Here is a 17,250-nt window from a genome sequence, read left to right as displayed (position 1 = left end):
GAATGAGAGGAATCCTAACGCGTGAAAAGAGCAAATCGTCTTCTTGATAAAGATGTCACCTGTTTAGTGTGCAAAAACTTCCCCGGTGAATGATTTGTGATAGAGAAGAAATATATTTATAATCTGATTTGAATACACTACAAAAAAGATTCTTCTGCTCACCAAAGCTGCATTTTTTTTAAATCAAAAATGCAGTAAACATGAAATATTACAAATTTGATAGAACTGTTTTCAATTTTATTATAAGCTATGATTTTCAGCATCATTACGCCAGTCTTTTAGTGTCACATGATCCTTCAGAAATTCTTCTTAATATGATGATTTGATGCTCAAGAAAAGTTTCTTCCTATTATCAATATTCTCTGACACATTATAAATGTTATTTTTTCATCTGTGATCAATTTAATGCATTCTTTGCAGAATAAAATATTCCATTTCTTTCCAAAAAAAAAAAGCAAGACCTCTCACTAGGGTTTGGCCTAGTGTGTGTGTGTTCATGTTCATGAACTTGAATTTGTAAAGCTAATTATAATTCTGTAATCAGCAGCTCTTCCAGGCTACACACACATCTCACAAGAGTACAGATGAGAACAACATGACACACTTTTGCATATGTGATGATTATATTTTTCTGATCAGATCACCAAACTATATACATCATGTTTAAAGCTTTCTTTCAAGCTGAGCACCTGAGATGGATCTTTATACCAGGTCCATCTTCCATCCCTCATGTGAAAAAAACTGCTGGACTGCACTTTCTGTAAAGTTTATGTGTCTCCATTGACCCGTCAAACAGGCCTGTCCTTCTGTATTTTAGTGTCTCTGTCTCCGTGTGATTAGCTGCTCTGTGGTTGGTCGTTTAGCGGGGTTAAAGGTCAAATGAGGCGCTTATGACCTTCCTGCAAAAGTTCACCAACATCTGCTCAAAGGAATCAAAGTTTCACTCTCACATACAGTAGTTACAAACAAAGCCTAAGCATCGAGAACGAAACTGAGAAGTTCTGTGAGGTTTTGTATGGGTGCTAATGTTTTGAATGGACTTTTCAGGGAAACTTGCATATAAATGGTCATTTATTCGGGATATGAGAATGTACTTTAACTTTTAACAATGAAAAATGGCTAGTGGAAACCGTCATTGATCTCATTTGTAATTTCAGTGGTGCTGAATGATCTGTAATGTTGTTTTCGAAGTCATGGGAATCTTGTTGACATCCTCAGAAAGATTAGAGCCTCCTTGCAAACTCACAGTTTCTAATATGCACGAAATTATCTATATCAGATTTGTAATCATGCTGATGTTTTGATAATTAACGTCACTCTTCGTACCAATAATAGTTAATCTACCAATAATTCGACAGTAAAAACCTGTAGGCTACATTTCCACAGTACACACACATTCAATCTAGTGTGTTGCCTGGCTGGTAAAAGAAGTTTACATAAAAACGTATCTGCTTTTAATTTGCCAGCAATATGAGTAAAAATCCTTTGTTTCTGTATTTCAGCTTGTTTTGACCGCGTGTGTTTGTTGTTTCCGTGTCTTTAAGGAGGAGAAGACCCACCCGGTGACTTCCATGAGTGACACGATGGACGACCAATCAACAGCGAGTTCTCAGAAGGAGGAGGAGGAGCCAGTCATCAACCTCCCATCCACACCCACACCTCAGCAGCAGCACACTGACCCCGCCTCCCCAACGGTTGCCATGACGCCTGAGCCGCCTCCTGTCGCCTGCGGCAACAAGGTGATGGCGAGATCCTCAGAGACGGATCAGGAGTACGAGGTGAATATCTGTGATGAACCATCACTCTTAAAAATACGAGTCACTTTTCATTGGTAGTTTACAGACTGGTGTTGACTGACTTGATTTTATTTTTTGTTGACTGAAAATTGAGTTTTTTTGTTTGTTTTTTTACTTGTAATGCAAATATTTTACATGCATTTATCAGGATAATTTTTGCATCTCAAGTTTTGGTTAAAATGATACTATTAATATCATTTAGGAATGTATTGTGATTAATATGAATAAACAAACAGTACAATATTATTAGTATTATAACAGATTATATAGTATTTTCTTTAATATTTAGTATTATTGCAAAATATTTCATAATTAATAATATTTTTATTTAATAGTAATCCTAATTAAAAAAACAGTCATATTTATAGTCATATTGAATGGGTCAAAAAGTTGCCATTAAACAAATATGATTTTAAGTATACTTCATTTATGTTGATTCTGCATTTTGTTTGAGGACTTGAATGCTTATTATGATTCATATAAATTAACAAAAAGTATAATAGTATTATTACATTTTTTTTCCCTTTATTTAATATTTTTATTTAATATTAGTTTATTATTATGTATTATTTATCATTATAATTAATTACTACTACAACTATTATTACAGTATATAGTAAAATTGCAGTTATTATTATTACAGATCATATCTTATTTTCTTTAATATTTAGTATTATTTCAAATTATTAAAATTAAACTAGTAAAACTGAAACTAGTAAAAAAAAAATAGTAATCACAATAAAAATAATATTTATTATTATATTATAGTCATATTGAATGGGTCAAAAACAGTGGAATTATGGCTTGTGAAAAAAGTTGCTATTAACAAATATTGCTTAAAATATACTTTAAAATAAAACTATATTTGTTTGAGGACTTAATGCTTAAATATATTTATTATGATTCGTATACATTTACAAAAAGTACAATAGTATTATTACAGAATAATGTTTCCTTTTCTTTGATATTTTTATTTAATAATAATAATAATCACAAGAACATCATATTTATTATCATTTCATACTTATATTTGAATGGGTCAAAAGCATTGGACACGTTACTTATGAAATATTCCCATTAAAATGTGCTTCAGTAATTCTACATTACCATACATTAATTTGTGGATTCAGTCCCTAAATATATTTATTATGATTATAAATTCAAATGTATATACATTTAATAATTAGATAACAATATTAATAATAATATTCAATAACATATTATTAATTTGATGATACATTTTAAAACTTTTAAATTAATATTAAATAAAACAATATTGCAAATAATCACAGAAAAGTGTTTAATTCATTACTGGAATAAATTGCAAACCTTGTGTGAAATAAAATCGCTCACATAAAATTGAGTTTGACCTCCTGGTTTTGATGATTAGCATTTTTTGAAGGTCAGGCAACTGCTTTTTTTCAGTGACCATTGGTTGAAAAAATAAATAAAATAAAATTTAGGATTTTGTTTCTTAGTAGTGGCGCCCAGACTTGAGTTATACATGAGCGCTGGTGTGTGAGGTTAAGCTGACGCTGATGTTTCTCAGGACGGCTGTGGCTTCGGGATCGGAGAGCTCATCTGGGGAAAGTTACGGGGATTCTCCTGGTGGCCCGGCCGGATCGTGTCGTGGTGGATGACAAATCGCTGTCGGGCCGCTGAAGGATCCCGCTGGGTCATGTGGTTTGGGGATGGTAAATTCTCAGTGGTGAGTCAGTCGCCCAATCAGGATCCTCCATGAATGCTGATAACAGACATTATAGTGAGCATCCCTCCCTCTCTCAGGTGTGTGTGGAAAAGCTGTTGCCCTTGAGTACGTTTTGCTCATCTTATCATCAGCCCAGCTACAACAAAATACCCATGTACAGAAAAGCCATCTATGAAGTTTTACAGGCAAGTCATGCCGAAACCATCATGTGTGTTATGTCTTACTGACTATAGCCATGTTTCCATCCACTTGTCAATCGAATTATCTGAAATTCGGTTAAAAAACTCATGCGGATAAAGCTGGTGAAAGTGTGTTTCCATCCAACGGCTTTAAAGCGAATAAAAACCTGTACGTAATGACGTCACATGCAGTTTTGCGATCAAATTGGTATGTCGAATTGATTTGAGACATTTTAAGGTGTTTCCATTTATTTTCGCACTGAATCGAACAACATTCAAGCAAACTTTTGCGAACAAAGTTTTGTTAGACAAAACGGATCGCGCCATCTACCAAAAAATGATCAATATTTCACAAGTTGAAGGCTAATAATGCTTATGTGGCAGCTGATAGCGACATATGAATGGGATAATGTATGCGAGGCGGTTGTTGTATTCGCTATAACAACCGCCTCGCTATATATTATCCTGCTTATTACATATAAATCAACCAAATAAATCAATCAATCAATAATTTGACACAAAATATTGACTTAAAAACGAGTTTATTGATTTAAAAACGAGTATTGCTTCTGCTAAAGAAAATAGTCTGTTCCGTCTCTGAACTGCGTCCATGGCAACGGTGTGTTATACTAGCAGCGCCGCCCGCAGTCTGTTAACCAGAAATAACAGACCACATTCTACATTACAATTCAACCAAGCCACGTAAAAACAAGCAAAACTAACCTAAGAAAACAGCGACGCTATAAACATTGCTATGATGATGCCGATGCACGTATGCCCGACGACAGCGGAGGTGACTGTGCATGGTGTGGGAACGACAGCGCTCCATCAGTTCTGGGAGATCGTGGTTCACGGAAACCCTTTGGTTGAAGCATCTTTTTGCTTTGTCTTTTACATCTGTCTTTGTTGACATCCGCCATGTGTGCGCAAACAGACTGGCCGGAAATAAACTCGTCTTCTGACGTGTTGCAACCATAAAAGGGCATAAAACTTAATCGCAATTCATTATTTATTCGGCAAATAACGTTTCCATCAGCTTTTATCGCATTAGCCGTATATCGATCAAGAGAAAATGCGATGAGACCGAACGCATTTCATTTGAGTCGATTTTCATGAAATTTCATCGAATTTTCCTCTTTCCATAAGGCATTTTTCATTCGATATCACTTAATTCGGATAAAAACGTGTCGATGGAAACATGGCTTATGTCTTTGACTAAAGTATATCTTGCACGTGGATGTAAAAATAGGCATATTTAATCACGCTGTTTGTGTGTGGATCTGGACAGACGGCGAGTACGCGTGCAGGTAGACCGTTCCCTGTGTGTGCGTCCACGGACGACTCGGACTCGGGAAAGAGTGTAGAGCTGCAGACTCGGCAGATGATTGAATGGGCCAGCGGTGGGTTCCTCCCCTCCGGTCCCAAAGGCCTGGAGCCGCCACCAGGTACTCGCTGATTTCAATTATTTATTATTTATTAGTGGTGGGGGAAAAATCGAAAATTCTGGTCAGTATCGCGATATTTTGCTCACGCAATTATATCGATACAATAGCGCAATCTGTTGTATTATTATTATTATTATTATTATTAATTATCTGTTTTGCCCATTGGTTTTCTCTGAGTTTACTCTGATAATTTACATTTGCATATTACATCCAAGTTATTCTTATTTATATGATTTTGTTTTATTTATGTTACTCTATTATGTCTGCTTTATACGGGAGCGTATTGCATTCACTTGAAGAAAAAAAATCGACTGAATTAACGAGTTAATTATCTCAGCATTACAAGGAAAATATATCTCATAACTGAGATATATTGAATATCTCATAATATTGAATCGTGGCCCAATTATCGCAATACAATTGAATCGTCGTTTTTGTCAATTCCCTCCCCTTTAATACTACCACAAGTGTTATTATATAAGTTATACATATCATTATAATGTAATTTATTATAATCTTTATTATTTTATTTATTTTATTTAATGGAATTTATTTGATTTTTGTAAAGTTATTATTGATTTGATTATTTATAAAAAATGTATTGCAGTTAAACACACTGGAGTTAAGCATATACCATTTATCTTTATCTTTAAACTAATCTAATCTAACTGTGTGATATAAATTACATTAATCACACAATTCTACATGCTTCAGTCATTTATTTAATTTAAATTATTTTAACGCGTTAAGGGTTTTAAATTAAAAGCATGCGTTAACACTCCTAATTTTATTGTGTTTGTATGTTTTATTTTAATGATGTTAATTATATTTATTTTATTTTGATTGAATTATTATTGTTTTTTGTCATTTTATTGATTGTTTTATTTAAATTGATATTTATTTTATTTTGAATTATTATTGTGTTTTTTGTCATATTTTTCATTGTTTTATTTAAATTAATCATATTTTTTTTTATTATTATTGTGTTTTTTGTCATATTATTGATTGTTTTATTTAAATGAATGATGTTTATTTTAATTAAATTATTTTATTATTTATTCTATTTTGTTATATTTATTAAATATTTTTATTTTATGTAAAAATGTGTATATATATATATAATACTACATTTTATTTTGATTAATTTAATTTATCCTTTATTGCATTGCTCAAATAATATTTTGGATAGCTCTTCTGAATTACCGGGGACTTATTCTCAGTACAAACATCTGAGAAGCAAAACACTTTTATTTTCTATCTTATAGAAACAATTGAGATATTAGAGACATTGCATTTCTTTGTGTAATTGTGTGTGTGTGCTCTAGCGGAGCGGAACCCTTACACTGAGGTGTATCCAGAGATGTGGGTGGAGCCTGAGGCTGCTGCGTACACAGCTCCACCCCCTGTCAAGAAACCCAGGAAGATCAGTGTTTTGAAACCCATAATCAAAGAGATTATAGAGGAAGGAACCCGAGGTATCACAAACACACACATGTGCCAAAGCAAACCGTGTTCACATTTCATAGCGATTGTTAACGCATGTTTTGTTTTCCCCAGAGAGACTCGTGTATGAAGTCAGGCAGAAGTGTCGCAATATCGAAGGTGAGTGTGACCTTTGACCCCTGGACGTTTGCTCTTTTAAAAAAAAAACTGACCAGAAACATAACATCCAGTTTAGTGACACTGTTTAGCATAGATTTGGGCATCATCAATACTTTGCTTCTACATCAAAATAATTCTCAATGCAAAGAATCTTCACAAGGCGTGAGCTCCAGTTTGTGTGCTAGAAGTACGTACTTATGCATATTCATGAGTATGTAGTATATCACTAGTATTATGACATTAGAACTGCATTTTGACACCATAAACCAAAATAACACATTTATTTTATAATTATTTTATAAATAAATGTGTTATTTATATATAAAAAAATGATATTTATATATAATATAAATTATTATAAATATATATATATATATATATGCACATATGTGTGTATTTTTATATACAAAATAATTTTACACAGCATACACACATATTATGTATACACAAACTTTTATTTTGGATGTGATTAATCGAGATGAATTGTTGCCCAGCACTAATATATATGTATATTGGCAAATTTAGTAGGTCAGAGTGTCAAAATGTGCATAGTATGCTGACAGCATAAATAATATAGTACATTTGCATGCTATTCCAAACATCATCATGTCAACTTTTTGTGTGCAGATATCTGTATTTCCTGTGGAAGTCAGAACGTATCTCTTGAACATCCTCTGTTTTTTGGAGCCATGTGCCAGGGCTGCAAGGTACACATGCACACATTTCTACCTGTCAATCAAGCCCATTCTGACTTCTGATTGGTTCTGAGGTGGTTTTCTGTTCCCCTGCAGAATTGTTTCCTGGAGTGTGCGTATCAGTACGACGATGACGGTTATCAGTCGTACTGCACCATCTGCTGTGGAGGAAGAGAAGTGCTCATGTGTGGGAACAACAACTGCTGCAGGTGTGTGTGATCTTCTGCTCTGTCACATTAATCTGGAGATATTTTAAATCGCTCTCTATCCACACTAGCGTTAAAGTCGGCATGAAACAAAAGTTTCCATCTTCAATAATCTCGCTGGACACAAATGCCGTCTCAGTGTGGGAGAAAGTTTAAAACGTAGAGAAAAGTGTGTTTTCGAGTGTATTCGGGAGATCTGTGTGAATCAATTTTGTGTGTGTGTGTGTAGGTGTTTCTGTGTGGAGTGTGTGGACCTGCTGGTCGGGGCCGGTTCGGCACAGGCCGCTATCCGCGAAGACCCCTGGAACTGCTACATGTGTTGCAGCAAGAACGTGTCCGGGATTCTGAGGCGCAGAGACGACTGGACCACACGACTGCAGATGTTCTTCGCCAACAACCACGACCAGGACTTCGTGAGTTCAGCAAATATCAGAATCAATGACGCAAACTTCAATAGATATGAGACCAATTCAAATTCTGCTGTAAAAAGACAATATTCAGCTCAAGTCAATTCTGTCTTGCTGTTACCAAAATTAATCAAATATGAAACTAATGCTTCATAAGATGATGTCATTATTCAGCTCATTTTAGTTTTGTTCTTGTCATTCATTCAGATGTATAATATTACGGACTACAGAGTGGCGTTTAAAATAACTTATGAAAGTTTAAAAAAAAAGCTAAATCTGTTCATCTCCCCCCTCTCAGGAACCAACGAGGTTGTATTCTCCAGTAGCGGCAGAGAAGAGGCAGCCAATCAGAGTGCTCTCTTTGTTTGATGGCATCGCTACAGGTGAGATCACACATGAAGACCTTGTTAGTTCACCCAAAACTGAACGTTCTGTCATCATTTACTCATTGTTCCAAACCTGTAAGACTTTTGTTCATCTTCAGAACACAAATGAAGAGATTTTTTATGAAATCTCAGAGGTTTCTATGGAAGCTTGTTTCCGCCACAGAATGAAAAATAAAAAAGGTAAATGCGACTTTTTATCTCACAATTCTGACATTTTTCTTACTATTGCGAGTTTACATCTTGCAATTCTGACTTTATTTCTCAGAGATGCGTGTTGTAAAGTCAGAATTGCGTGTTGTAAAGTCGCAATTGCGTGTTGTAAAGTCAGAATTGCGTGTTGTAAAGTCACAATTGCGTGTTGTAAAGTCACAATTGCGTGTTGTAAAGTCAGAATTGTGTCGTAAAGTCACAATTGCGTGTTGTAAAGTCACAATTGCGTGTTGTAAAGTCGCAATTGCGTGTTGTAAAGTCAGAATTGCGTGTTGTAAAGTCGCAATTGCGTGTTGTAAAGTCGCAATTGCTTGTTGTAAAGTCAGAATTGCGTGTTGTAAAGTCGCAATTGCGTGTTGTAAAGTCAGAATTGCGTGTTGTAAAGTCGCAATTGCGTGTTGTAAAGTCGCAATTGCTTGTTGTAAAGTCGCAATTGCTTGTTGTAAAGTCAGAATTGCGTGTTGTAAAGTCAGAGTTGCGTGTTAAGTCGCAATTGCGTGTTGTAAAGTCGCAATTGCGTGTTGTAAAGTCAGAGTTGCGTGTTGTAAAGTCAGAGTTGCGTGTGGTAAAGTCAGAATTGCGTGTTTGTAAATTGCGTGTTGTAAAGTCAGAATTGCATGTCGTAAAGTCAGAATTCCGTGTTGTAAAGTCGCAATTGCATGTTGTAAAGTCGCAATTGCATGTTGTAAAGTCGCAATTGCGTGTTGTAAAATCGCAATTGCGTGTTGTAAAGTCAGAATTGCGTGTTGTAAAGTCAGAATTGCGTGTTTTAAAGTCAGAATTGCGTGTTTTAAAGTCAGAATTGCGTGTTTTAAAGTCAGAATTGCATGTTGTAAAGTCAGAATTGCATGTTGTAAAGTCAGAATTGCGTGTTTTAAAGTCAGAGTTGCGTGTTGTGAAGTCAGAATTGCGTGTTGTAAAGTCAGAATTGCGTGTTGTAAAGTCGCAATTGCATGTTGTAAAGTCGCAATTGCATGTTGTAAAGTCGCAATTGCGTGTTGTAAAATCGCAATTGCGTGTTGTAAAGTCAGAATTGCGTGTTGTAAAGTCAGAATTGCGTGTTTTAAAGTCAGAATTGCGTGTTTTAAAGTCAGAATTGCGTGTTTTAAAGTCAGAATTGCGTGTTTTAAAGTCAGAATTGCATGTTGTAAAGTCAGAATTGCATGTTGTAAAGTCAGAATTGCGTGTTTTAAAGTCAGAGTTGCGTGTTGTTAAGTCAGAATTGCATGTTGTAAAGTCAGAATTGCGTGTTTTAAAGTCAGAGTTGCGTGTTGTGAAGTCAGAATTGCGTGTTGTAAAGTCAGAATTGCGTGTTGTAAAGTCTCAATTGCATGTTGTAAAGTTAGAATTGCGTGTTGTAAAGTCGTGACTGCGTATTGTAAATTCAGAATTGCATGTTGTAAAGTCACAATTGCGTTTTGTAAAGTCAGAATTGCGTGTTGTAAAGTCAGAATTGAGAGATTATAAACTTTTCTGAGGTGAAAAGGTCAGTCTTTTTTTCTCTTAGAATTGGCCTGATACCTCGCAGTTGGGAGTTTATATCTTACAATTCTGAGAAATGATTATAATTTTTTTTCAAAGATTATCAGAAAATAGTCAGAATTTTGAGATATTCTGTTATAAAGTCAGAATTGTGAGATTTAAACTCGCAATTATGAGGAAAAAACTCTGAATTCTCAATTCTGTCATTTTTTCTCGCAATTGAGACTTTATTTCTCAGAATTGCGACTTTATATCTCGCAATTGTGAGATAAAAAGTCAATTTTTTTTTATTCAGTGGCGGAAACAAACTTCCATAGTTTTCTGTCCCTCCGTTGATAGCTACAAAACTAACACTTTCAAAAAGTTCATAAAGAGATTGTAAAACGAATCCATATGAATTGAGCAGTTTAGTCCAAATTTTTGGAAGAGACTCGGTCGCGTTATATGATGAACAGATTTCATTTAGTCTTCTATTCACATATTAACATTGATCAGTGAACGAAAAGAGAAGCTCAACTGAACCTCACTGGTTCTTGCTGAAGCTCAAACGTGATGCGTAACACGAGAATGAACCTCATTGGTTCTCGTACGTGAAGCGAACATGCTTGAGCTTCCGTTTACCACAAGTTGAATTGATGAATGTTTAAATGTGAATAAAAGCCTACATGAAATCCGTTCATCATAAAAAGCGATCGAGTCTCTTCAGAAAATTTGGACTGAACCTGTCAATTTATATGGATTAGTTTTACAATCGCTTTATGAATTTTTGAAGCGTCAAAGTGTTAGTTGTGTAGCTGTCATTAGAAGGACAGAAAGCTCAGATTTTATTAAAATATCTTCATTTGTGTTCTGATGATGAACGAAATCTTACAGGTGTGGAATGACATGAGGCGGGTAAATAATGAATATTTTTTGGTCAACTATCCCTTTAAGGTTTAACTAAACATCAAAATGAAAACTAAAACTACTAGAACCTAAAATTAACTGACATAAATAAATGTTGTGAGTCATGTATGTAAATAGAAAGTGAAATTTAAGGAAAATTCACAACATTTTACATTTACCTTTTCAGTGAGCTTTCCGTTGAATCAAACACAGGTGTGTTAGTGTGAATATGTGTGTTTTTGCTGTCAGGGCTGCTGGTGCTGAAGGATCTGGGTATTCAAGTGGAGCGGTATGTGGCGTCAGAGGTGTGTGAAGACTCCATCACAGTGGGGATTGTGCGACACCATGGACGCATCACATATGTGGGCGATGTCAGGAGCGTCACACGCAAGCATGTGAGCACGTGTGTTTCTCTCTATCTCACACTCTTATCTCCTGGACGCACTTCTAATGTCCCTCTCTGTTTGCCGTCGCGTGTCTCTGTAGATTCAGGAGTGGGGGCCGTTTGATCTTGTGATCGGTGGAAGCCCCTGTAACGACCTGTCCATCGTCAACCCTGCCAGGAAAGGCCTGTTCGGTACGACACCCAGTCTGAGATCTATTTCCTGCATAAAACGTTTTGCTTTTTGAAAGCAACTTTATGCTGCAAATAAAGATTGTATCAATTACATCATGACACCAGTAGGTGGAGACAAGTGACTGTTGTTAACCTTCAAATTGTCTTCGTTTCCTGTTTACACTTCTGGGCTTCAGGGTCTATACGACCCCAACAATTGATTGAGTAATTGTACAAAAAATATACATTTTTAATCATACAAATAATATATCTTTTTTTTTTTGTTTACTTCTCATCTATTCATTAATGCGGTGTTTTTGGAGATATAAAGTACTTTTGTATCCAATACCACACAATTCCTCAACTACACCATTAGCTTGCATATGAAATATTATTTTTTTATGATACAGTGCATTTATGCTCTAGTACTAGGCCTTCATTTCTGTGTAAAAATTTTCAGATTTATGCCGGATTTTTTTTTTTTTTTTTTTACACATTAAGAAAATATATTTAGTTTTTTTTTTCATTTTTTTTTTTTTTCATATTGACCCCAAAGACCAGAAGTGTAAAAAATGTTTTTACATACCTTCAGAACAACCGAATCAAGCACATTTTTGTGTGTGTGTGTGTGTGTGTGTATAGATAGATAATGTAGGAAAAGTCACAAAATCTTATTCCACTGAGATGAAGGGACTTTTTTTTTTAAGTAAAAGTTGATTTGGGTCGTATAGACCCCATGACCCGATTCTCATTCAAGAGATTCATTCAAAAGTGAAGTATTTGTGGGTGAGTCATTGAAGGATTCACTTAAACCAATAAAAAAAAAAAAAAAATCTAATTAATTAAATTTGTTTCTTTTTCAATAGACTGCAGCAATTAACATTTTGTCATAACCTTTAGTAAATTATGTTTTGTTTAGTTGTCTATTCAGAATCCTGGATGAACCGTGATCTGCATTCAAACAAAAAGAAATGTGATTCTCAGTTTATCCAGAATCGTGCAGCTCTAGTGTTGTAGTAAGTGTTTGTCTGTGTGTGTGTGTGTGTTGTGCAGAGGGCACTGGGCGTCTGTTTTTTGAGTTCTACCGGCTGCTTCACGAAGCGCGACCCAAAAACGGAGACGACCGACCGTTCTTCTGGCTGTTTGAAAATGTTGTTGCCATGGGAGTCAGTGACAAAAGAGACATTTCACGCTTTCTGGAGGTGTGTTTACACACACACACACACACACACACACACACACACATATATATATTCAAGTGAATCATGTGTGCTATTCATCACCGCTACCCTCTTGTGGTCGTGCATGTTACAGTTTTTATGTACAGTGAGGACAAAATGGATTTGGACAATGAAACATGTCTGAATTTCACATTTGATGAACACAAAGTATTAGTATATACTTTTTAATCTTAATTTTCAACATGAATCTATTGTTTGTAATCTATTGTAACTGACTTATTTGTATTGAAGTGGGATGTGGGTAAGTTTAGGGACAGGTTTGTCTGATTATGCATGTAATTACAGAAATTCTTTAATCGCATGCCAGTTCATAGTAGTTAAAGACACTTAATTTAATGTGGGACCTACAATTGTATCTAATGCAGTTACATTCAGGGAACTAATATTGATAACTACAGTATGTCCTATTGATCAACATGATCATGTGACTACAATATGATTATTTATTTTTAAATTATGTATTAATTTATGTCAGTTAACAAAACTGTTTTTAAATCAATCTTTATTTAAATTAAAATTTCATGTTAATTTCTTTTCTTTTTTTGGACATTTAGGCAAGTATTCTGTATATATATAACTATTTTCAACATTGACAATAATCAGAAATGTTTCTTGAGCAGCAAATCATCATATTATAATGATTTCTGAAGGATCATGGGACACTGAAGCCTGGAGTAATTATGCTGAAAATTCAGGAATAAATTACATTTTAAAATATTTTCACACTGAATCCACTTATTCTAAATTGTGATTACATTTCACAATATTACTTTTATATTTAAAATATTTTATATAATATTTTTATTTATATTTTTATTTTATTATATTTATTTATATTTATATATTTTATATATAATATTTTATATTTATATTTTTTAATATTTTTATTGCATTTGTGATCAAATAAATGCAGCCTTTGAGAGCAAAAGAGCAAAAACATATTGAAGGCCTGCGAAAACTGTTTAATGAAACTCTCATTGAAGTCATTTTGAATGTACTTTTCTGAATATATATATATATATATATCTGTTCTTCCAGTGCAATCCAGTAATGATCGACGCTAAGGAGGTGTCGGCCGCACACAGAGCTCGATACTTCTGGGGAAACTTACCTGGAATGAACCGGTACAATCTACAACATGAGTGAGAGTAGCTGTTATTGGTCGAGTTTCAATGAAAAAGAAATCAGAACAAACGTCCTCTCTCTTTCAGGCCACTGACTGCCATGGCGAATGATAAACTCGACCTGCAAGACTGTCTGGAACATGGACGCACAGCTAAGGTGTGTGTGTGCTCAGTTTGTTTGTTTTAATACAAGTCACCCTTATTTACAGTATATAGCGCTTTATACAATACAGAGTGTTTCAGAGCAGCTTTACAGTGATAACAGGAAACAGCCGAGTTCATTTCAGCTGGACAGCAGCTCTAGAAGATAATAGTGTCATTATAAACATAATGACACTATTATCAAAAGACAAAACCTTGGGAGAAACCGGGCTCGGTCGAACAAACACGGTGTGATTATGATTATTATACATGAAACGATCATGATTTCCATATGAATTGTTCAGGATAGTTTGTAACTATACAAATCATTATATTATTGACTGTATCTAGACTTGATTTCACATGGAGGGCTTGTTGAAGGCACACGTTTCAGATTGACGCCGCTAAACGTCTCATAACCACAAAGCAGACAGTGATTGGTTATTGTCCATGTCAATCAGACTGTGAGTGGGTTGTTCTTGGCCCATGACAGTGGACCTGCTACGTGACACTAGGTTTGGGTGGCCAACAGGGAAGTGGTTTACTCTTGTACTGGCTTTGTTTTTCAGTTCGGCAAAGTGCGAACCATCACGACCCGTTCCAACTCAATAAAACAAGGAAAAGACCAGCACTTCCCCGTCTATATGAACAATAAAGAGGATATCCTGTGGTGCACCGAGATGGAGAGGTGAGGGCCGTCACATGACCTGTGCGTCCAATGTTATTTCATCCCAAAGTCGAAAATAAATCATATTTCAATGAGATTTTTTACAACGTGACATTATTTTCATGACACTTGTGCACACTTTTCCTAAATTAACATATCCATCCTTATTAATTGTAGAATACTTACAATACTTAAAAGTGCTGTCTTTATTTGTTGTATTTGTTGAAGTTGTGTTGAAAAATTATTTTTTTTAAAATACTTAAATTTGTATTATTTTAATACATTTAATCATTTGAATAATTTGTAATTTAATATTAAAATTAATATAAAATATAATAATGAGTCACTGTACATATTTAAATCAATATGATTTTTTTTTTAAAGAAATAACTTTTTTCAGCAAGGACACATTAGATTAAAAGTGACAGTAAATACATTTATAATGTTAAAAAAGATTTCAGTTTCAAATAAATATTTCATTTATCAAATAAAATGTTCTATTTATCAAAGAATCCTGAAAAAAAAACGTTCAATTGATAAAATATTCGTAAATAATTTTTAATGATTAAATGTCATATAAATATTACAATACAGTCAAAAAAGTTAAATAATATATTTAAAATAAATAAATTTTAATAATTTAATAATAAATCTGCCATAATAATAATGCAAAAATGTGCTTAATTACCCTAAACTACTATTTCTCAATATAAAATTATAAGTCATACAAATGTCACAATACAAAAAAAATGTTGATAAATTTGTGAGTCAAATCCACTGCTTTGTGCATTTCAGGGTGTTCGGCTTCCCTGTCCATTACACTGACGTGTCCAACATGAGTCGTCTCGCCAGGCAAAGGCTTCTGGGAAGGTCATGGAGCGTGCCTGTGATTCGCCACCTCTTCGCTCCTCTGAAGGAATACTTCGCCTGTTTCTGAAGCTCCGCCCACCACACGTCATGATGGCGTCGTGACGTCTCTCTTCTTCCTTTGCTTTCCAATAAGCTCCACCTTCTTGTGTTCTTCATGTTTGCTCGTGGCCTGTGAATGGCTGGTGCTATCCTAAGATTAATATTCAACCCACTAGACAGCCACACGTATTTATTTGAAAACACAACTCCACATTTTTGATTTTACTGTATTTTATTGTCCGTCGTTCCGTCATGTTCCAACTGTGATAACTCTTTCTCTCTCACACAACTGACAGAGTCACAAAGTGTGTGTTTGTCCGAGCATGAAAATCTAGAGCACAAACCCTCTCTGATGTTGCTGTGTGAACTAACTAGAAAAGATGTGGCAACTTTTAAGCGTCGAGTCATTGTTCTGTCCTCACTGGAAGCCAAATGCTGCAGTGATACATATTTGATATTTTATATATATCATGGAAAATATGTGCAGAAAAAAATAGAAATGATATACTGCATCGTGAATTTTATGACAATTAAACCCCTCTCAAATTTTATTATATATAAATGTCTTTTTTTATTTTTATCCATTATTTCCAAAAGAATTTCCCCACATTTCATTATTGTAATGCAATATGTATATATATATATATATATATATTGAAGAGTTCAGATGCAAAAGCCTCTAAATGCCATTTGAAATTTTCTTCTTTAATGATAATTTTTATCAAGCTTGTATATTTAAGTTCAGTAATGTCACTTAAATGGCAATGATAATTACCTAGTAATTGTTATTTAAGTGAAATTACTGAACTTAAATATACAAGTTTGATAAAAATCATCATTAAAGAAGAACATTTCAAATGGCATTTAGAGGCTTTTGCATCTGAACTCTTACATAAAGCATTTTTTTTTTGGGGGGGGGGGGGGGGGGTATGAAAATGAAATACAATTTTTGTTTTTTGAATTTTGGATGAAATTTTTCCTCAGACATATTTACATGATATTGATCAAGCCTATTATTTCTACCAGTACACGTGTAGAAATCAGGCGAATCGCAGCTCGACTTGACGCTTTATCATATCATGCCTGGTTAGGACACGTGTAACATCTACACAAACATCAATTTCACACTTTCCCTGTGAGAGAGAAGATGTGCTTGAAGAATCAACAATACACTGTTTACAGGTTACACTCTTGGTATGGTACTACTAATTTACAGTAACTGTTCACACACAACTCCACTAACTCAACTATGGTGCTCTCTCTCTCTCTCTCTGTGTGTCTCCCTGTCTCTCTCTCGGCAAATCAAACGCAGCACACAGTCCGTATGTTGCCTTTCTGCTGGAGCCTATAGGGCACATACAGTGAGAGAGCCGTCACATCACACACACACTGAGAGCTGTTACACACACATTAGACACATTAATGTAGAAGGATAGTTCAAAATGATATTACTCACCCTCGCCGAAGAAAGAAGTTCGTACAGGTTTGAAATGACTCGAGGGTGAGTAAAGATGACCGTTTCTTACTCCTTTGTGAGAGAAGTTTATTTACTGTTTTTTCTGTTGTGTCTGATGCAATATTCCGCCAGCAAACAGAAGCTGAACTTCCGCT

At 34.7% G+C, this 17,250-nt stretch overlaps 1 protein-coding gene across 2 annotated transcripts in view; it reads left to right on the top strand.

Annotated features, from left to right (window-relative positions):
* dnmt3aa (DNA methyltransferase 3 alpha a) overlaps positions 1-16,305 on the top strand; it is a 43,725-nt gene extending 27,420 nt beyond the window's left edge. Inside the window, exons 8-24 of one of the 2 annotated variants that reach the window (XM_039648122.2) lie at positions 1,545-1,778; positions 3,346-3,504; positions 3,582-3,689; positions 4,972-5,128; positions 6,454-6,603; positions 6,686-6,730; positions 7,358-7,437; positions 7,522-7,634; positions 7,861-8,044; positions 8,337-8,421; positions 11,251-11,396; positions 11,488-11,578; positions 12,611-12,759; positions 13,837-13,922; positions 14,010-14,079; positions 14,633-14,751; positions 15,526-16,305. In XM_039648122.2, coding sequence (XP_039504056.2) covers positions 1,545-1,778; positions 3,346-3,504; positions 3,582-3,689; positions 4,972-5,128; positions 6,454-6,603; positions 6,686-6,730; positions 7,358-7,437; positions 7,522-7,634; positions 7,861-8,044; positions 8,337-8,421; positions 11,251-11,396; positions 11,488-11,578; positions 12,611-12,759; positions 13,837-13,922; positions 14,010-14,079; positions 14,633-14,751; positions 15,526-15,667 — 2,118 coding nt within the window. In that variant the 3' untranslated portion in view covers positions 15,668-16,305. Of the gene's footprint in view, positions 1-1,544; positions 1,779-3,345; positions 3,505-3,581; positions 3,690-4,971; positions 5,129-6,453; positions 6,604-6,685; positions 6,731-7,357; positions 7,438-7,521; positions 7,635-7,860; positions 8,045-8,336; positions 8,422-11,250; positions 11,397-11,487; positions 11,579-12,610; positions 12,760-13,836; positions 13,923-14,009; positions 14,080-14,632; positions 14,756-15,525 lie in introns of those variants that run through there. The other variant, XM_089118896.1, reaches the window with a different exon arrangement.
* The last annotated feature ends 945 nt before the right edge of the window (positions 16,306-17,250 follow it).

The sequence above is a fragment of the Pimephales promelas genome, chromosome 13 (genome assembly GCF_988280905.1).
Source record: "Pimephales promelas chromosome 13, fPimPro1.hap1.1, whole genome shotgun sequence".
Lineage (NCBI taxonomy): Eukaryota > Metazoa > Chordata > Actinopteri > Cypriniformes > Leuciscidae > Pimephales > Pimephales promelas.
This window is presented reverse-complemented; position numbering and strand designations above follow the sequence as displayed.